This window comes from Hevea brasiliensis, chromosome 7, assembly GCF_030052815.1.
Source record: "Hevea brasiliensis isolate MT/VB/25A 57/8 chromosome 7, ASM3005281v1, whole genome shotgun sequence".
In the NCBI taxonomy this organism is placed as follows: domain Eukaryota; kingdom Viridiplantae; phylum Streptophyta; class Magnoliopsida; order Malpighiales; family Euphorbiaceae; genus Hevea; species Hevea brasiliensis.
This window is the reverse complement of record NC_079499.1, coordinates 103,809,597-103,832,486: the sequence shown is the minus strand read 5'-3', so window position 1 is coordinate 103,832,486 and position 22,890 is coordinate 103,809,597. Positions and strand designations below refer to the sequence as shown.

The 22,890-nt window shown below is 36.0% G+C and overlaps 1 protein-coding gene and 1 pseudogene across 1 annotated transcript; one reads left to right on the top strand and one right to left on the bottom strand.

Annotated features, from left to right (window-relative positions):
- Positions 1-4,587: 4,587 nt before the first annotated feature.
- LOC110673571 (disease resistance protein RUN1-like) lies at positions 4,588-9,674 on the top strand (annotated as a pseudogene).
- A 663-nt stretch (positions 9,675-10,337) lies between these two features.
- LOC131181596 (monooxygenase 2-like) lies at positions 10,338-12,056 on the bottom strand. Its single transcript, XM_058150396.1, has 3 exons — positions 11,759-12,056; positions 11,436-11,667; positions 10,338-11,313 (listed from the first exon to the last, which is right to left on the bottom strand). Exons 1-3 carry the CDS (start codon positions 11,977-11,979, stop codon positions 10,534-10,536), a joined length of 1,233 nt encoding a protein of 410 aa, XP_058006379.1. The 5' UTR covers positions 11,980-12,056; the 3' UTR covers positions 10,338-10,533.
- Between the last annotated feature and the right edge of the window lie 10,834 nt (positions 12,057-22,890).

The window sequence follows — 22,890 nt, the reverse complement described above, 5'->3', positions numbered from 1 at the left end:
TGTTACACAAATCATAAATCGATCGGGTGGATGTGTCATGATAATAGTAGAAGGGGAAAGGTTGGGGAGGAGAGGAAGTGGATCATGGATTATGAGGTAGTATGGTGATCACAGGGAAGGATAGCGACAGCAACGGTCCAATTCAAAATTAGAATAGGTTTTAGTCTAATTACGAATTAAAGTAGATCGAAATTGATAAAATTCATATTGATTAACATCATATTTGAATTGGGTTAGAATCCATCAGTCTAATTTTCAGATCAAAATTAATTTTTAAAAAATATATATATATTGACCATTAATTTTAATTTTAAATTTAATTAAAATTAAAATTAATTTAAAATATAAAAAAAATTAAGAGATTATCCAAATCGATTTCAATTTTCCTAACCTTAAAAATCAAAATCATCGATTTCAACATCGTGCGGCCTTAGGGAAGCAAGCTTAAGATATTTATATCATTTTTTTATGAAAATTAAAAAGTTCATTAATAGTAGAAAAGGACTTAGAGCCCAAAACAGCAAGTACTAAACATGGTTATAAAAAAGGCCCTACCTTTGCAATCCTACCAAGTCAATACAACCAGAGCCTTAGAACTCAGAAAACCACCCATCTGCAACCCAAACGACGGAGGAACAAATAATAGCTCACTGAAAATCATTTGCTCCAAGACTAGACCAAGACCAAGCAGCAGCCAAAGATGCAGATCATTGCTAGCAAAATAATCGAGAGGAGATTTCTATCAAAGATAAGGAGAAAAACCAATGAAACACATTAAAGCCTATTCTCTACAGAAAGCACATTTTAGACAAAAGTTCATTCAAGTGGTAGGGAGAGCTCTGTAGGTCTCCCTATTGACCATTTGAGGGAGTGAATGCTTCAAGATGTCACCTTGAGATACCATACCCCTAAAAAGGACTCAAAGAAGCAAATCTACAACCCATAGCTAAAAACTCCATCTGTCACGACTCGACTACACGAAGCGGACCGGACTGACACTGGGACCTAGGGCGGCCTAAGGACCCCCGATGTCTATAGTGAGCCTCACTATATCCAAACCCATAACTAGGATCAAAATCAAAGCCCAACATATAGATAAAATAAAATAAAATATTGTAAATTTATTTAGACCAACCTAACTTGATAACTATTAAAAATCCTCTACTAGGAAAGTCTAGCTCAACCTTGAAACACAACATATACAAACCATTTAATATCATTAATTAATATACTATTTTCATAAATTAATGTCACAACGGATTTCTAGTAATTAGATAAATAGATAAATAAATAAACAAATAAATAGACCCAATAAAAATTATTAAACTAAGAAGCTCCATGACCTGTGAAGAAAAATGCAGGTTAGACTCGAAAATAAACTTGCTCCTCTTGCAATTTGGGAAAAAAAAATATTTAAACAGCAATAAGCATTTGACTCAGAGAGCAAGATATTGATTTTAAATTTAATTTCCATAACTATCTAAATCTAATGCATTCCTATGTATGAAATACAATACGTTCACATTATTCCATCAATTCAACCAATATTCGCACAAAAGATAATTTAGAGCATTCACATGTGCATGTGTCACATCAATACATATATAGGAGCTAATCCTCATACAGCTCTCTTGATCCAATACCTGCCAGAAAGGTTAACTCAAGCTAAACTTTCGCTTAATAATCCAAGTGTGGGAGCTAGTAAGATCAATTCAAAACCGTGCTCACCTCGATTTATCCATATATAAAGATTGGGCCCCAGCGAGTCAAGCTTCAGTCGTGATTACAAGTCCTATTTATATTCATATCCACATCATATTCACACCAACACACACACAGCTCCAAGTTATCTTAAGGCGACATCCACAAACAAATTCAATAACATATATAACAAAAGAACATGTCTAGCATTTAACTATATATATATATATATATATATATATATATATATATATATATATATATATATATATATATATCTAAGTGAATGCATGAGTATGACTTGAATAGAAATTAATAATATTGAAATTACAAATAAAATTAATATCAAACTCACAGACAGGGCAACCCGCTTACAGATAATTTGGTTAGAGAGAAGAAAGGCTAGCCAGCACTGATCACCTATACAGGCACACTGACCTCTATATAGAATTAACTAATTAATTTAATTAAAAAAGTAAAAATAATTCCTAGGGTCTTGTTAAAATTTCAGCTAAGTCTCCTCTATAACTAAACCAAACTTTCCTGTAAGAAAAACGTAACAACAGCAACACACAGGGCCATAGGCCCACAACAATAATTATAATGCTCATTCGGGGCCTACAAGAATCCTAATCAGGTCCAATTCTCCAAACTTCAGCTCAAATCCTTAACTCCTGTACAGTCTAAATAATTATTTTTTGCACTTAAAAATTATAAAAATATTTCTGGAGGTTCTCTACATCATTCTTGTATTAATTAAGTCATTTTACTTAATTTTACTAAGTCAAGAATATTTTATAAATTTAACCAGCTAGTTTAAATAAGGCACAAATTATATAACTTGAGTTAGGGACTACCTTTGTAAATCTGCTACCTGGAACGCGTCCAAAACGTATAAAAATGATGGGAATGACTGTAAACACGATCCCTTTACGGGATAGCCCGTCGGACACTCAAACCGGGCTAAAAAATCTGTCCCGAGTGTTGGTGAGCTATCATAAATCCGATCGTACCTAAAAAAAATCTATAAATTATTAATAGTTATCATATAATTATATTTAATTTACGGGTATCAAAAATAATTAAAAATCTCACCAAGTAATATGGATAGTCTGATATTCGTCTTTTTCAAACGGTGTCCGATCGTAGCCGGATTAGTCTCATCTCAAAGGTTTTATCGCTCTGAGTCTATAGGTAGTCTCGGATCATCGATCCAACGGTCGGATTGGCCGAAATTGGCCCCAAAATTTTTTATTTCTCTCGGCTGGATCTGCTAGATTTCAGCGATGATAGAGAGCGAGGTTGATTGGATCTGGTAGCCTAGAGGAAGAGGAGTTGAACGTCGGTGGTTTGGCTCCGATCCGATGTCGGAATCACTGAAAAATGGCGAAAAACCATTCACCTCCCTTTTGCGCATTTTGCCAAAGAAATGCACAGACCGCCGTTGTTCACTAGCCAATGATGCCTGCGCCGATGCAATTGATGGTCGCCGGCCGTCGCCTGTAACTGATCTGGCTAGAGGGACAGTGAACAGAGAGAGAGAGAGATTTGGGGGGCAGCAGGGGGGGGGCCGGGAGGGGAGGGTTCTGTTTGCTGTTTAAAAATTTTGGTTTTTTTTTTTTTAACTCTTAATACCCTTTTAGTCCTTAAACTTTTTAGGTATATTCAAATAGATCCAAAATTCTTTTATTATATTTAAATTAAATAAAATTTTGGTAATAATAATAATAATAATAATAATACTCTAAAAAAATTTAATTATTTTTACACATAATATAATTTAATCTTAAATACTCTAATTGATTTTGACAATAACAATATTGCAAATAATAATTTAAAATAATAATAGTAATAATATTACATGTAAAATAATATTCATAAAATAAAAATATTATTATTATGAAAATACTAATTTAACACCATGAATAAAATAGTACTAAATTAATAATCTAATTAAAAATATTTTATATAAAAAAGTCTTGTTACACCACAAGCCTTGTCCGGAGTTGAAAAGGGGATAACCCACATCTAGGCGGAGGAAAGGAGAGTCATCCCCCACCCAGATGGAGTAGAGGATAACTGCATATTCCAACAAGAAAAAAGAGACAAGCTGTTGACACTAAAAAGAAAGAAAAACAAATTTTCTCTCTCTACTATATCTTTTTGAAGAAAGTGATATATATTATTGACGAGTGGTAAACAAGGAATGCTAATAACAGTTACTTAAAAGTGATTGTTCAACACTTTCCATCCTATTGGTTTGAGAGTATTTATAATATTGATAGATAATTTTTACCTATTATCATAGATAAGAAAAAAAAAAGAGTTAAAAGAAAAAAAAAAAGGGAATGATGGGATGAGAGAGTGAAAAAAAAATTAATTATAGGATGGAGAAAATAGTGCTGCCTCCGTCCCATTTAAGTAATATTTAAAGATTTTTGTATAAAAATTGAGAAAATAATTGAATAATATTATTTTTTTCAATAATATTATTTTTATGAAAAAAATAATAATTGATTGAAAAATCCTTATAGTATTATTGGATTCTAAAAAAAATATTAAGAAGAGATAAATTTATTAAAATAATAATAAATAAGAGTAAAGTTAAAAAAAATAATTAATATATATATTTTTTATTTTTTAAAATAATAAATAAAGTGAGATATTTTTTTTTAAATTATTTATTATAATAAAATAAAGAAATATTAATTATTAGAGAGAAAAAAAATATAATTCCTTTTAAGATTCCTGTGATAATACAATAAATTACTTATAAGATCCTCGTCGTAATATCACGGATGAATCTTTTTTGTTAAAGAATTAATCTGTAACTTTTATTAAACCTTGGATAATTCTGTAATTTACTCTACTTGGATAATTCTGTAATTTACTCTACTTCCCTTTCCCTTTTCCTTTAACGGGCCCACACGTTCATTGGGCCTTCCCTTATCGGAGGATGGAAGGAAAGCATGTATTGACTCGAATAGCGAGGACTGAAAAGGCAGTGGAAACATTTCTGCCCTGCAAAAATTTACAGTGGACGGCAATGGCTACTTCTTCTTCCTCAAGAAATTTTCAGTGGAAGTACGATGTCTTCTTGAGTTTCAGAGGCAAAGAAACTCGCAGTAACTTCACCAGCCATGTACATCACGCTATGCGCAGTAAAGGAATCAACATTTTCATCGATGGGAATATTGAAAGAGGAGAAGAGATCACTCGTTCGATTGCTGATGCCATCAAAGGTTCAAGGATTTCTATTGTTGTCTTCTCTCAAGACTATGCTTCTTCTCCATATTGCTTGGATGAATTGCTGACGATGCTTGCTTTTAAGCATGATTCAAAAAACCATGTCGTTTTCCCCATCTTCTACAAGGTGGATCCTGAGGTGTAGAGCACCAGACTGGCAGGTTTGGCCAAGCATTTCATAAACTTGAAGCGCATTCGGAGGAGAAGTTGAAATGGAGGGAAGCTCTTGCTAAGGCTGCTAAATTGTCAGGGTGGCACTTGGATAATGGGTAATAATGTTAACCCTTGATCTGCTTGATGATTATTCTTTTTCATTTCCAATTTCTTTCATTTGATGCTACTAGCTAAATTGAATATCTTGTGCAGTAATGTCAGGATGGAGTTTTTTTTTTTATTTTTTTTTTTCGATACGGATGGAGTATTTTTGGTAGCAGATGGGATCCGTTTTATTATAGTTATATGTGGATATAGTCAGATTTGTATTATAGAGTTTGAGAGGGATTCTAATTTGATAATTAATGTTTGCATCGTTTAAAATGGGGTTTGGAATTCTTGAACTCATTTATAAAATTATTAATTAAATATATTTTTTAATAATTTTGTTTATAAATTTCGAAAAATTATATTTTAAAATCAAATTTAAATATTTTTATAAAATTATTAAATTTTAATATATAAATTATTGATAAAAATATATTTTTTAATAAATTAGTAATAAATAGTTTAGGCTAATAATTGCATAGTCATCATCGAATTTAAATTGAATTTGATAATAATAATATTAAATTTGGGTTCATATTCAAGTATCTTGAGTGTTACTAATATGATATCCATTGTCATCTTTAATTTTCGGTAGACTTAATTTTGTAGGCTATGGGGAGGGTTAATGTATCCAATCTTACTTTATGATTCAAACCCTCAACCTTTAGATCACCAATAGAAACTTTACAGTTATAGCAAAGCCACCCTCATTCATAATATTGTGCGTAAGAAAAGTAATTTTAATTTTTTATAATTAATTAGAACCAAATTATCATCAAAGTGTTAGTACTCTTAATTGTTTTGGCTTTGCTTAGTCTGCTTTGTGGTTGCTTTTTGATCATTATATGTCACTCATGATTCAAAATTTGGCAGGGATGAGGCTAAATTTATTCAGAATATTGTTGAAATTGTTTCAGTTAAACTGAACTGCAAATTGTTACCCGTTCCTGAGCATCATGTTGGTATAAAATCCTAAGTAGAAGAGATGATTTGTATGTTAAGCATTGGGGTAAAAGATGTTCGCATGGTAGGGATATGCGGAATTGGTGGAATAGGCAAGACAAGTCTTGCCAAAGCCATTTATAACAAAATTGCTGATCAATTTGAAAGGTGTTGCTTTCTTGACGATGTTAGAAAAACCTCAGTGCAAACTCTGCATTAAACCATTCTTACTGACATAACAGGAGATAAAAATGTATTGATGGGTAACTCTGCTGGAGGAATCAATAACGTAAAGAAGATTTTATGCAGTAACAGGGTTCTTATTGTTATTGATGATGTGGATAATGAGGACCAATTGAAAAAATTAGCTGCACAAAATTGTTTCGGTGCTGGAAGTAGAATCATTGTCACAACAAGAGATGAACATTTGCTAGTTGTCTATGGAGTGGATGGAGTGTACAAGATTAAAGAATTACACCCTGATGATGCTCTTGAGCTTTTTAGTTGGAATGCGTTTAGGAATTCCCAGCCTCCGGATGATTATGCAGAGCTTTCACATTGTTTTGTAAATTATTCTGACAGCCTTCCATTAGCTCTTCTTGTGCTGGGCTCCTTTTTGTACAAAAGGCCCGTGAATGGAAAAGTGAAATGGCTTAGCTGAAAAAAAGTCCTAATAAACAGATATTTGAAATACTCAAGATAAGCTATGATGGCCTGGAGGATAATGAGAAAGACATTTTCCTTGATCTTGCATGCTTCTATAAAGGGATGGACAAAGATGTTGTGATGAAAATTCTAGATGCATGTGATTTCAGCCAAGTCATTGGAGTAAAAGTCCTCATTGAGAAGTCCTTGATAAGTATAGAAAACAGTAAGATACAGATGCATGCTTTAGTACAATCAATGGGCAAAGAAGTTGTTCGCCAGTAATCTTCAAAACCTAATGGGCGCAGCAGATTGTGGTTTCATGAGGATGTTCTTGAGGTTCTCGCGGGAAATATGGTAAGTCCACATGAATAGAGCATTTCTCCTTTAAGTTTAGATGCTACATTTTTTCCTCTTTCTTGTTCACAAGAAACATCATTATAATAGACTAATTTCTAATACGTTGTATGGTTTAAATACTTTGAATTGTTAGGGAACAGATGACATCAAAGGCATTTTGGTAGACCTACCTGAATCCGAAGAGATACAGTTGAGTGCTGAAGCATTTTTGAAAATGCGAAGACTTCGAATACTGTTAATCCGCAATGCTCGTATCACTGGAGGCCCTGTGGATCTCCCTAATGAGTTAAGGTGGCTTGAATGGCCTGATTGTCCATTGCCATCAATGCCATCTGGATTTCGGGCAAGAAAACTTGTTGGGCTTAACTTGTGTCATAGCTACATCACACAATTTGGGGAAGGATTCAAGGTTACATAATTGTTTAGCAGTTCTTTCTATATATAAATTTTATATAATAGCATTCTTATATAAATATATTAATTAAAGTTTTCTCCTATGTTTTACAGAATTGCTTGAGATATATGGATTTGAGAGGGTGTGAATCCCTAATAGAAATACCCGACTTCTCATTCATCCCAAATCTTGAAAGGTTGAATCTTGGAGGTTGTTCAAATTTAGTTGAGGTTCATCAGTCTGTTGGGTATCTTGATAAACTTGAATTTTTTAGCTTTGAGTTCTGCATTAACCTGAAAAGTCTTCCAAGTAGATTCAAATTGAGATCTCTTGGAACACTTCTTCTAACTGGCTGCACGAAACTTGAGGCATTTCCAGATATTTTGGAAGAGATGAAATTGCTGGAGAAAGTTTGTCTACATGGAACGGCAATAGAAGTTCTCCCTTCATCAATTGAAAGTCTGACTCGGCTTAAAGTCTTAACCGTGACATATTGCAAAAACCTCAACAATCTTCGAAGTAGCATTTATAAGTTGGGATGTCTTAAGCGTCTACTTCTTGAAGGTTGCTCTAGACTTGATGAGTTTCCATTGACTTGTAATGGACCTTCCTTATCAGGGTTTCCTAAGTTGAGATTTCTGGATCTACAAAACTGGAAACTGTCGGGAATCAATTTCCTAAAGTACCATCATTGCTTTTCCATGTTGAGGAACTTGGATCTTTCAGGTAATGATTTTGCCCGTCTTCCACAAAGCATTCGCCTACTGAATAACTTGAGGAGTCTCAAATTATCCAACTGTAAGAAGGTCCAAGAAATTCCAGAACTTCCAATGAATATCAAGAGAGTAGAGGCAAGAGATTGTGGATCACTGGAAAGATTTTCACAGTTACAAAGGGTTTTTAATTGTAATGAAGTGGGGAAACGAAACAAACTTCATGCTATTGACTTCTCCAACTGCCACCAACTTGCTGAAAATGGGGGCAAATTTTTGGAGAAGTCATTACTAAGCAAGGTTAGTGTGTCTTCAAACTTGAATAGTATTTTTATCGTTAGTGTCCTCTCTTGCTCTTGCTGTCTTCGGTCACAAATTTGTTTCTGCAAGTGCGTATAAATGCATACGTTTCTTTTGTAAAGTGGTTCGTGAGTTCGTGTGGGTTGAATTAAATACCCTTTCAACTTAATTTTCCCTTTATTTGTTAGCCCTGACCATTAATTTGCTGATTTTCACGTAGCAGGAATTTCGTCAGGACCTTCGGATTGAAATATTTCTTCCTGGAAGTAAGATTCCAGATTGGTTTAGCTTTGTTAGTGAAAAGGATTCATTATCATTCCAAGTAGCCTCACAGAAGTGCAAGAAAATCAGAGCTTTGGTTCTTTGTGCCATTTTAAGTTCAAAGACAGCAAACATATCATGTGTAGTTTTCAACAATGGTCAAAATGTGATAATGCTTTCAAGACAGTTCTTTTCATTGGAGTCGGATGATATGTGGTTGAACCATCTCGTTTTATCAAGGGCTTGCATTTGAAGCATAATGGTTTGTCTCACTTTGAGGTTTCATTTAAAGTCGTTGGAGCATCAATTGGTTCAACCCTGACAAGATGCGGGGTCTATCTGGTTTACACTTACAGGCAAGATGAGGTAGTGCATGATCCAAGTTCTAGCTCATCTGCAAGTTACTTTAGCGGATATTCAAGTTGGGAAACGGATTCGATATCATTTGATCTGAAGGAAGGTTGTGCTGATTTCTTGGAACTCGATTATGATTTGAAGTTGAATAAGAGGACAACTGAAGAGTCTCCGATGGCCGACAACTTCACTGAGTGGTTACTTGAGCCTCCAATGCCATTCGATACTGATGATCATTACGAGGAGGGATCAGTGGCTTTTATCAACTCCTCAACCACGCAGGAATCTGATTGGGATCAGATGGGCCTCAGAAAAGGGGGGCCTGGTAAGCCACGGGTATATACCAGAAAGGGATTCAAAAGGCCCAAGTCACATTTTGCTGCAGAAGTTTCTGGAAAAGAGTAAGAGAAGGTTCTAGAAGGAATGAGGGAAGCGTCACAGCTGGGGTTAATAACGAATTCTCTGAAGCTACCTGTGACGGAGAAATATATATATATATATAGCTAGCGGAGAGAGTGTGGAATGCATAAAGGTGCGGGTAAAAATTCTTCATCTCCATTTTGTTATTATAAAATTTCTAAACTTTACAAATATTACACTAAAGCCACCCTTATCATAATTTGATTAGATTTAAAGTAATATTATTAGATAGCAATATTATGTGTCAAAAAATAAAATAAAAAAGAAAAATGCTACACATAGGAAGGGCAAGTAAAAGGTGTTGTAAGTGAACGAACATAAATAATGATAAGAGAGAAGAGGTAATGGCCTGTGAGAAAACAATTGTAGTAAATGAGTTGTGATAATAATTTCTTATAATATTATTTTATTTTTTAATAGTGTTGCACTGCCACATAAGTGTCTTGCCAGATACTTGTCAAACTTTGGAATGAGAGATTTGGTAGCAGATGGGATCCGTTTTATTAAAGTTATATGTGGATACGGTCAGATTTGTATTATAGAGTTTGAGGGGGATTCTAATTTGATAATTAGTATTTGTATCGTTTCAAATAGGGTTTGGGCTTCTCCAACTCATTTATAAAATTATTAATGAAATATGATTTTTGTAATATCATCAAACAAATTTACAGCCTTATTATGATCAGAAGGTATAGGAGAGGAGAGCATCAGATGCCTTAGGGAAGGAACATAAATGGAAATTAAAATTATAACTAATTTATTCAATTTAATCTAAATTGTTAAAATTAAAATAATTGATGAAACCTTATTTATTGCTACCCACATAACCTCATGGCTTAGTTGAAAATTAATAGAAAAAAAAATTCTAACCTAATTGGTTTTAGACTAAACCAACTCATATGCAAATGATACCCATGGACAATTCTTGAAAAAAATCTAGTCTGATTTATCAGAGGAATGCTGCAGCTCAGCAGAGGCAGAGACTCTTGGCAGTGTCCCACAGTCATAACGAGCAACATTAGAGAGTTTAGGGAAGATGAATGCATAGAAAACTTTCTTCCACCATTGAGAACCGCCTTGTTGCATCCATGTTGATAGAAAGGAAGCAGTGATGAGAGTAGCCGCTCGCCACCTCCTTTCTTTCACATACCCATCTAAGGCTCGAGCCATTTCCTCTGAAACAAGCAGTCTCCCATTTTTGATAAAAGAATTCCCAATGTGTCTGCCCAATACAACTGCATCCTCTAAAGCTGAACACCCACCTTGTGCTAGATGAGGTGTCATTGGGTGCATAGCATCACCTGCCACTGTGATGTTTCCTTTGCTTAGATTTCCAAATATGACATCCCATGGACGTCTCAACAACAATGGCGCCCATGTCAAATTTGAGAGATCAGCATGACGGACCACGTCTAGGAATTGTGAGGGAAAATTGTATGCATACTTCTCAATCACTTCCTTCTGTATTAGTTGTGGGTCTCGCGCCATGTTTTCACCTTCAGGACAAATTAAAAACCAGTATAACTCTTTGTCGTTTAGAGGGACGAAACCAGCCCCTTTCACAACATCCTTAAACTGCGTCACTTCTTTATTAAACCCATGGCCTTGTGGAAAAACTGCCAATCCACGCACTGCTGCTTGACCTGAATGAACTGGTGCAGAAAGTCCAAGCCATTTTGCCACCACCGAGTGCACCCCATCACAACCAATCAAAACCTACAATAGCATCCCCATAAAAAAGGTTAATCTTTTTCTTTATGTAAAACTTTCATTTTTGGGTTCATTGGCTCCAAACTTTGAACTCATGACATGAACATTACTTGATATGATATATATACCTTTGATTTGATAGTAGTTCCATCTTCCAAATGAAGTACAACAATGGAAGCATCTCCAAGTTTGTGCTGTTCAATAGAGGTAAACTTGGAAGAAAATCGAATTGAATCAGCTGGCAATTCTTCTGCTAGAGCCTCTAATAAAGCTTTGCGATGAACTGATCTAGGTACTTGAGAATTTACAGTGAATAAGACCTCTTGAACAGCTCCCGTAGCCACAGTCGTTACAGACCCCCTAATAATAATTATAAGAAGATTAAGAATCATATATTTATGTAATTAGAACAAATTTTCTGGCTGATTATGAAGCATTAGTTTTTACATACCTTGTGAAAGGAGTATAAAGGGCATTAAGTTTATGAGAAACGCCAAGAGCATCAAGAGCAAGCCAAGCATTTGGCGTGAGGGTTAAGCCTGCACCAGTGGATCGGAGCGTTTCTGATTTCTCTAAGATCAAAGATCGAACCCCAACTCTCTTCAAGGCTACTGCGGTGGCCAACCCTGCTATTCCAGCACCAACGATCACCACATCTTCCACAGTTTCCATATCTCTGTCTTTTTTTGCTCTGTTTTTGCTATAATTTTCGAAATTTCTGAGTGCAGAAGGAAGGTTTTAGAAGTGTCCTAATTTATAGGACCATGTACAAAGACACCATAATTGATTTTCCATATCTCTGTCTTTTTTTGCTCTGTTTTTGCTATACTTTTCGAAATTTCTGAGTGCAGGAGGAAGGTTTTAGAAGTGTCCTAATGTGTAGGACCACGTACAAAGACACCATAATTGACCTGATTGAAAGTAAGGAGTTCCGTAGGCAAGTAGAACAGAAACATAGACATTGATCTTTTAAACCAATAAATATGACGGGTCACATTATTGTTTCATTTTATTATTAGTCATCATCTCTACAGAATCTAATGCTTTCTTGTTAGAGTCAAGTTAAGATTATATAAAATAGAAACTTTAGTAAAATTTAAATTATGAAATTTAATAATTAAAATTTTAAAAGTATTAAATTTTAGTGGTTGATATATATGTGTAGCTGATTGGTCATTATATTGTGGTAGAAAGCTCACTCACGAAATGGAGAGATGTGTAAAATTTTATGAGTTTTGTTGAGTAATTTTGAGGGTAAAAAAATAATTAGTGGTTGTATAATTATTTTTTCTTTGCTAGTGGATTTGTTGATAAAGTAGGTTTATGCCGAATTACATCTTTAATTTGTGTGGATTGTATCAGACTTGTAGTTCAATATGTTAAAGATGGCGAGTATAAAATTTGAGGTCAATGGGAAAAACAAAGCACCATGAAGGATGTTCTTGTACAACAATGATTAATTAAAGCATTGAACGAGAATCAACCGGCGACTATGAAATGATGATGATTGGGAGGAACTTCAACAAAAAGGCGGTGAGTACGATTAGATTAATATTAGCCTTTAATGTGAAGTATAATATTTTAGAGGAGATTTTGCCAGTTGTTTTGTGAAAAAAATTAGAGAGCCTGTACATGTCAAAGTTACTCACAAATTATTTGTACTTGAAGAAGTAGTTGTACCAATTCAGAATGGATGAAGGTACTGATGTGAGTGATCACCTTAATGTTTTCAATAAATTAATTATCCAATTAGCTATCATTGGTGTGAAAGTTGATGATAAAGATAAAGCCTTCGTGCTTTTAACATCTCTCTCAAAATCTTATAAAAAACTTGATGACAGCCCCAACAGTTGGGAATGAGACTTTGAAGGTGGAGGAGGTTACCACAATTATCTTAGATGTCACACCTTACCCCTCTGTAAGGCATAACATGATCTCGTAGAATACCTAATGAACTACCGAACTTCACCTACCGATAATTCATTAAGTACCCTACAAGGGATTTTAAAACAATTTTCTTATTTTTGATAAGTGGTGAGTATTTTCTAATAAGTATTTAAAACATTTAGTTAAAATTAAAACTAGTTAATATTTTTGGTTCATTTTAGTTTTCCGCAAATTTTATAAAAATTTTGACAGAGTTCTGTCTGTATTTTGAGAAAACAGTTCTTCAAATATCTGTAAAAAGCACTTCTAAAAATGTTTTCTCAACAACTACTTCAAATTCACAATCAAACTCAATCCATTTCAACAACTCCACAATCATTTCAATCAATTTCTTAAGTTCAAAATTCAATAATCCTCAAAATACTAACAATACATTTCATTCAAATTAAATAAAATAGTTTCACTCATATTTCATTAGAGACAAAACAATTTATATATATACATCATTACAAAATTTACATCAAAGGAAATTCAAACTAAATTTTTATTACAAACTTCATATAAACTTTGTACAAGCTGCTCAAGACCCATTTACATGTCCATACTTTTATATGCAATATATACATCAAAAGAAATATTTACAATTAGGGTATAAATTATACCCGATGACTTTAAGCTGATAGCTCCTCACACCTCAGCAGCTCAGTCTGCTGCTCCTCTAGTCTCTGTATCTGCGACAGCAATAGAAGCTATCGCTGAGTACTAAGACTCAGTGGTGCGCAACATACTAAAATAATCTTTATGCAAAACTTAAATCACGTTTATTCAAAAATTTGGCTGAACATGAGAATTAAGTACAAATCATGCATTATGAGATTTTAAATGCAAACCAAGTTCATTTCAAAGTATCAAAACACATTTCATAAAACCCACAGTTAGATCATGCCATTCGAAACAAATAGAATCTCAATAGCCAGAGGCTAAAGAGAAATCACATCACAAGGCTAGCTAGCTCAAATATATGGATATCCATTCACATCCTTTTCTACTGGCATACCTCAACACTTCTCCAGAGAAGGAATCAAAATTCGAAACTAATTACCCCCACTAGTCATGCTAGTGAGGTGTTCAAATATATGATCATGACACTGTGGTTTCAAAACTTATCTTAACAATTTGCTAAACATTGCTATTTCAAATATACACAATAACTTTCACAATTTAAATCAAAACATTATAAATAATGTCACAAATAAACTTTCAACAATTCAAAACAAAAGTAAAATACATATTTCATTCACTTTATCAATGAATTTTAAAGCATAGTGATGTTGTGCACAAACCTCAAGCAAGTCGCCTCTTGGCCTTGACTCGATTCTTCGGGTTCTTTTTCGGTGTTCTTTTTAACTGAAACACACAATTTTACAGTGTTTCAGTACCATAACTTAGCATAAATCCAAAAATAAATTTAACTTCACTTTTACCTAACTCTAACGTGCTAAACTCGACGTTCCTTAAATTTTTGTGTTTTGGGTTACTATTCACTACACTATTCAAGTCAAATTGTTGACTTTCTAAGGCTTAATAGGTATGAGAATTCCAACTTCACCCACATACCACATTTTGGTCGCCAAACTTGTTGGTTTTGGTCCTTTTCTCAAAACTTAGGTCTTTTAGATAAAATTGCCAAATTTTCAGTTTTGGTGTCCCGAATTGTACTATTTCATTGGTCAGTTTACTGTTGGAATTTGATAAAACTTTCTTCATAGAAAATGTTTTTTATTGTATTAAGTTTATTTTCCTTTTTGAATCACTCAAATTGGAGTTTTGTAGCTCAAGTTATAAGCAAATTACGTTTACTGTTCATGCTGCAGAATTTTGTTCTGGCAGATTATTAATTCCAACTTCGTTCAACAATTTGATCAAGTTAGGTCCATAATTTGGTCTAACTTTCTTCATATGAAATGTTCTACTATGCCTTAAGTTTCCATCGGTTCAATAATCACCTAAATCGGAGCTTTCTAGAGAGAGTTATAGCCCTTGAAACTTTACTGTTCAAATGGCAAATCTGCAATCTGCAGATTCAGTGATCCAACTTGGCTCAGTAATTTGATTGGGTTAATGGCATAATTTGGGTTGGTGTTCTTCATGAAAGTTTTAGGTCTATATCTCATCTAACCACTGGTAAAAGTTTAGGTCATTTTGACCTGCCTAGCTCAAGTTATGACCAAATGAACAAATACTGTTCATTTGGTCAGTTTGTGCAGGGCAGCCTGCAATTTTTCAACTTTGGTCACTTTGTTCACTAGGTTTTAGTCACTTTTTGGGCATGCTTCCTAAATGAAAATTGTGTCATTTAGTGCCTATTTTCATCCCCAATTGGTCTCATATCCATTGGACTTGTAAAATTTCATTTTTGGTCCCTCAAAGGAGATTTTGGTCTGCTGCCAGCACATGACCTTATCCAATCCGAATTGGCTTTTAATTCCAACACTTCTAACACACCTCATTTGGTCACAAATGACCATTTTTCACTTCACATTAGGTCAAAGACACCATTTAAAAGTTTTTCACATTTTTTGTCTCTAAACCCTAATGTCCAAACCCTAATTCACTAACCTCATGCATTTAACTACCTTCAAAGCTTTTAATCCTAACCATTCAACTAACTAAAGTTCTTAAACCCATTCAAACCATTCAATTCATGCAAATCACTCTTCCCTCCCTGCTGGCCGAATTTCAGTTTAGTCCCTCACACATATTTTTTTTTTCATTTTAAGTTTATTTACAAGTTCTTGATGCCATACATACACTAATTAAACTAAAAATTTAAAGTTTGTATTACTAACCTTGTTAGGTGTCTTTGAACTTTCACTTCCTCTCAATTTTCTTCAATTCTTTGATGACCACTCTTCCTCTCAAGTGATTAAATCAAGCTTTTGTGAAGCAAGTATGGGAGGATTTGGGATTTAATGATGGTTTCAAAGCTTGAAGCAAGCTTTAAATGAGATTTGCAATGGTGAGGGAGGAAGAAGGATGGGAGGCGGCAACTTTGGGAGAGAAGACCAATTGATTTTTTTTTTCTTTTCCTTTCTTTTTTTATGTCTTATGAAAGACCACAATTCATTTTAATTAATTTATAAATTATGAGATTTATGGCATCATGCATGATATCATGCATGATGTCATATCCCTACACCTTTTTAACTTTTTCATTTTCTCTTTTTTTTTTTCTATTAGTTCTTTAATTTAATTCTTGATTCCGAAGTTTTCTTTTCTCCGATTTTATTTGACAGTTAGGTCAGGAGTCAGCTCTCGGGGTCAATTGACCAAATTGCCCCTCGCCGGTTCATCCCGGTTTACAATTAATTCAATATTTCTTCCGGCTCCTTGACCTAATTATTTGACTGGCTTAATAGTTCTTTTTCGTGATTTTCTCTTTTCCACTATGTTCATAAGGGTCCTAAGGACCGCAGCGTCACATTTTACGGTTCAAAATTTGAGTTTAAATCAACTTCGCAGTCCTTCCCGAGAAGGTCACCCATCGCTGTGACTCTCGGCTCGTTTAACTTCTTATGTTCTGTTTTTCTTGTTTATACTTAACTAATTAGACATTACTAATTATTTATATTTATGGCTTCTCTAGTTGTCTTAAGTATGGTTCTAATCCCCTTAATTGTCTAAACCGACACCAGTCACCGGAACAGTGAAATATACCAGGCTATACAAATAGGGGTGTTATAATTCTCCACCCCTTAAAATAAATTTCGTCTCGAAATTTTACATGGTATTAATCTCTGAACAGCTGTGGGTGCTGTCTCCTCATGTCCTCCTCTCGTTCCCAAGTAGCCTCCTGGCCCGAATGATTGTTCCACAGCACTTTTATCAATGGTATCTGCTTGTTCCGTAGCTGCTTCACCTTATAAGCCAGAATCACTATGGGTTCTTTCTCATATGTGAGGTATGGATTCACTTCAATTTCTTCCACTGATAGTACATGAGATGGGTTTGATCGATACCTCCTCAACATAGACACATGGAAGACATTATGTATCTTCTCCAACTCTGGAGGTAGTGCCAAATGATATGCCAAAGGACCCACTCTTTCCAGAACTTCATATGGCCCAATGAAATGAGGACTCAATTTCCCCTTTCTGCCAAATCTCATAATTCTCTTCCAAGAGAAAACCTTGAGGAAAACTTTCTCACCCACTGCATACTTAATATCTCTTCTCTTCAAATCAATGTAGGACTTCTGCCGGTCTGATGCAGTCTTAAGTCGATCTTTGATCACCCTGATCTTCTCCTCAGTTTGCTGAACAATTTCGGGTCCAATCATCTTTCTTTCACCCACGTCATCCCAACACAACGGGGTTCTACATTTTCTGCCATACAAAGCTTCATATGGAGGCATCCCGATGCTTGATTGATAGCTGTTGTTGTAAGCAAACTCAATCAAAGGCAAGTGTGTGTCCCAACTGCCCTCAAATTCAATCACACAAGCCCGTAGCATGTCCTCCGAGATCTGAATTACCCTCTCAGACTAGCCATCTGTCTGTGGATGGAATGCAGTACTGAAGTTCATTCTAGTTCCTAGGGCTCTCTGAAGACTACCCCAGAATCTAGAAGTGAACCTAGGATCTCTGTCTGATACGATGGATACTGGTACTCCATGCAGTCTCACAATCTCATCAATGTACAACTTAGCCAATCTTTCTAAACTGTAATCCATCCGGACTGGCAGAAAATGAGCAGACTTAGTTAGTCTGTCGACAATGACCCATACTGCATCATGACTCTTCTGTGTCCTCGGAAGTCCCATCACAAAATCCATTGTTATTCTTTCCCATTTCCATTCTGGTACTGGTAGTGGATGTAACAACCCAGTGGGTACTTGATGCTCTGCCTTCACTTGCTGATAAGTTAGGCATTTGGATACAAACTCTGCCGCATCTCTTTTGATACCCATCCACCAGTAATGCTCCTTTAGCCCCCTATACATTTTTGTGCCACCAGGGTGCATGGCAAAAGGAGACTCATGTGCTTCCTTCAAAATGATCTTCCTCAATTCAACATCATTAGGAACACACATTCTACCCTGGTGTAGCAATAAACCATCATCTTTGATTGAGAATTCTGGTTTCTTGCCCTGTCGGACTTCTTCCATCGACCGATACTTCGATCATTACGAGCGACCATTCTAATCTGATCAATCAACACTGGCTGTACATGCCATTCAACTGCTGTCTGTCCATCATCATTAATCTCTAAGCTGGCATGCAATGATCTTAACTCATGTACCAAAGACAAAGGAGTAATCCGCAGACTTGCCATAGTCTTACGACTTAAGGCATCAGCCACAACATTAGCTTTCCCTGGCTGATAGTCTATCAAACAATCATAGTCTTTTATCAACTCTAACCATCTCCTCTGTCTCAAATTCAACTCCTTCTGGGTGCCCAAATACTTCAAACTCTTATGATCTGTGTAGATGTAACACTTTTCCCCATACAAATAATGTCTCCAGATCTTAAGAGCAAACACAATAGCTGCAAGCTCCAAGTCATGTGTCGGATAGTTCCTCTCATGCGATTTTAGCTGGCGTGATGCATAGGCAATGACATTTCGATCTTGCATCAATACACAGCCTAACCCATTGTGAGAAGCATCACTATAAACTGTATATTCTTTACCTGGAGTAGGTAAAGTCAGGACTGGCGCTTCAGTTAAACATTTCTTCAATTCATCAAAACTCTGTTGGCATTTATCCGTCCACTGAAATTTCACATCTTTTCTAAGCAGCTTGGTCAATGGAGATGCGAACATGGAGAATCCCTTCACAAATCTACGGTAGTATCCAGCTAAACCCAGAAAACTGCGAATCTCTGTGACATTTCTGGGTAACCTCCAATTAAGGACAGCTTCAATCTTACTTGGATCTACATTAATGCCCTCTTCTGATACTACATGCCCCAAGAAAGATATTTGCTTCAGCCAAAATTCACACTTAGACAATTTGGCATATAGCTGTTTCTCCTTCAAAATCTGCAGTGCAATCCGCAGATGTCTATCATGCTCTTCTGCATTCCTCAAATAGACCAATATATCATCAATGAATACCACAACAAACTGGTCGAGGTATGGTCTGAAGATAGTGTTCATCAGATCCATAAAAACAGCCGGAGCATTAGTTAACCCGAATGGCATGACTAAGAACTCATAATGGCCATAGTGGGTTCTGAAGGCAGTTTTAGCAATACTCTGCTCTGGTACTTTCAGCTGATAATAACCTGATCTCAGGTCAATTTTGGAGAACACAACTGCACCCCTCAACTGATCAAACAAGTTATCAATGCGGGGCAATGGATATCTATTCTTTATTGTCACCTTATTCAACTGTCGATAATCAATACACAAGCGGAGAGTGCCATCCTTCTTCTTTACAAACAACACTGGCGCTCCCCAAGGTGACACACTAGGGCGGATAAAGCCCTTGTCAAGCAGCTCTTGCAACTGCACTTTTAACTCTTTCAATTCTGTAGGTGCCACTCTATATGGCGTTATAGAGATTGGGTCCACACCAGGCATAACATCAATATCAAACTGCACCTCTCTTTCTGGAGGTAATCCTGGCAATTCATCAGGAAACACATCCGGAAAATCACATACAGTAGGGATGTCCCTTAGTCTTTGGACTCCCACTTGGGTGTCTATCACATGTGCCAAGTATGCTTCACACCCCTTTCGATCATTTTTACGGCTAGTGCAAATTAAATGATGTTTGATGGCAGTAAATGCCTCTCCCCATGTATTACCACATCACCGTACAAAGGGAGACCAAAAGTAACTGTCTTCAGTCTACAGTCAATCATGGCGTGATGCCTGGCTAACCAATCCATGCCCAAGATGATATCATACTCTCTGAAGGGCATTTCAATCAAATCTAACAGAAAAACATGTCTTTGGATCACCAAAGGATAGTCCCTATAAATTCTGTTGACCCAGACCTCTTGTCCTAATGGACTAGTTACTAGCAGTTCAAAACCCATTTGGACACATGGAACAGCAAGTGAACTGACTATGCTAGCACTAACATATGAATGGGTTAAACCCGGATCAAACAACACAAATACTTCTTGATCAGAGATAGAGAATGTACTAGCTACCACATCGGAAGTCTCAGCCTCTTCTCGCTGTCTCATCGTGTAAACTCTGGCTGAAGCACTTCTTTGTGCTAATTGACCAACTGTGCCTTGACTGCTTGAAGCAGTGCCTCTACCTCTGCCTCTTCCTCTTCCTCTTCCTCTGCCAAATGACTGTGAACCTCTGGGAGCAGGACTCTGAATAGATCCCTCGGCAGTAGTAGGAGCTGGACCATATCTCGGAGACGGAGCACTAGTGCAGTCTTTAGCTATATGGCCCTTGCCTCCTAGTTAAAACAGGCTGCAGTGGCCCAATAGCATTCCCCCCCATGAATCTTGCCACAAGTCTCACAGGGCGTGAATGTGAACCCTCGCTGATCGCCGACTGCACCTAGGGGTCTCGTCCGCAAAATCGCCTACCAAATCTTCCACCTCGACCCCTGCTGGGTCCACTAAACTTCTTTTTCTTTCCAGAGGTACCACCAAAACTCGGCTCTACTGACTTTTCCCCTTTGTCTTTCTCTGATTTCTCAGCTTTCTCTGATTTTTCTTTCACTGGGGTCGCTTCTGATTCTATTCTCTCCAACTCAAGTGCTTGAGACATGAGCTTTGAGAAATTGCTGTGTCGAAATCCCACAACTTGCATCCTTATGCTGGGCTTCAAACCCGTCTCAAATCTCTTGCTTCTTGCCTTGTTGGTAGTAAGGAGACTCCCCGCATAGTGACTCAGGTGGGAGAACTCCCTCTCATACTCTGCCACTGATCTGTTGCCTTGTTTTAAACTCAGAAACTCTTGTAACTTTTAATCAACATATGCATATGGGATGTATTTCTGTCTGAACTCTCTGATGAAGTCATCCCAGGTCAGCACTAGTGGTTCAGCCAAGCTTTGGGGGATGGTCTTCACCAATCATACGCATCCCCTTGCAGTAGCGACACAGAATACTCAAACTTTAGTTCATCTTGGCAATGCAGCTTCTTAAATACTCTGTCCATTCTTTCAAGCCATTGCTCTGCCTCTAAAGGGTCCACTGTACCCTTAAATTCTGTAGCCCCATACTTCAATAACTTATCATACTGTCTGGCTGGAGGCAGTGGTTGTGCCACAGGTGGTTGGGGTGGAGCTTGAGCAAGCATACCTCCAGCCATTTGTTGAAACATCACAGCCATTCATGTAATGAACTGCGGCAGAAATCTGCGGCGTTATGGGCCGGTGTCTTTGATCCACTGACATTCGGTAAAGCTGGGGCTTCCCCTTGTGCCTCAGCTTCAACAGACTGCTCAACTGAGCGATCCCCTTCTTCCATCTCAGTCTGAAGTTAGGGTATCTCCTGAACAAGTAACACATGGAGATTTCCCCCTGTTAGTTCATATTCATGATGTAATGCACTGTATGTAACAATTATGGACATTGAGCAGTTGTACTTAACAAAGAAAAACACAAATTCATAAATTAAAACATACTTCAAAAATTTGCTCTGATACCACTAAAATATGTCACACCTTACCCCTCTGTAAGCCATAATATGATCCCGTAGAATACCTAATGAACTACCGAACTTCACCTACCGATAACTCATTAAGTACCCTACAAGGGATTTTAAAACAATTTTCTTATTTTTGATAAGTGGTGAGTATTTTCTAATAAGTATTTAAAACATTTAGTTAAAATTAAAACTAGTTAATATTTTTGGTCCATTTTAGTTTTTCGTAAATTTTATAAAAATTTTGACAGAGTTCTGTCTGTATTTTGAGAAAACAGTTCTTCAAATATCTGTAAAAAGCACTTCTAAAAATGTTTTCTCAACAACTACTTCAATTTCACAATCAAACTCAATCCATTTCAACAACTCCACAATCATTTCAATCAATTTCTCAAGTTCAAAATTCAATAATCCTCAAAATACTAACAATACATTTCATTCAAATTAAATAAAATAGTTCCACTCATATTTCATTAGAGACAAAATAATTTATATATATACATCATTACAAAATTTACATCAAAGGAAATTCAAACTAAATTTTTATTACAAACTTCATACAAACTTTGTACAAGCTGCTCAAGACCCATTTACATGTCCATACTTTTATATGCAATACATACATCAAAAGAAATATTTACAATTAGGGTATAAATTATACCCGATGACTTTAAGCTGATAGCTCCTCACACCTCAGCAGCTCAGTCTGCTGCTCCTCTAGTCTCTGTATCTGCGACAGCAATAGAAGCTATCGCTGAGTACTAGGACTCAGTGGTGCGCAACATACTAAAATAATCTTTATGCAAAACTTAAATCACATTTATTCAAAAATTTGGCTGAACATGAGAATTAAGTACAAATCATGCATTATGAGATTTTAAATGCAAACCAAGTTCATTTCAAAGTATCAAAACACATTTCATAAAACCCACAGTTAGATCATGCCATTCGAAACAAATAGAATCTCAATAGCTAGAGGCTAAAGAGAAATCACATCACAAGGCTAGCTAGCTCAAATATATAGATATCCATTCACATCCTCTTCTACTGGCACACCTCAACATTTCTCC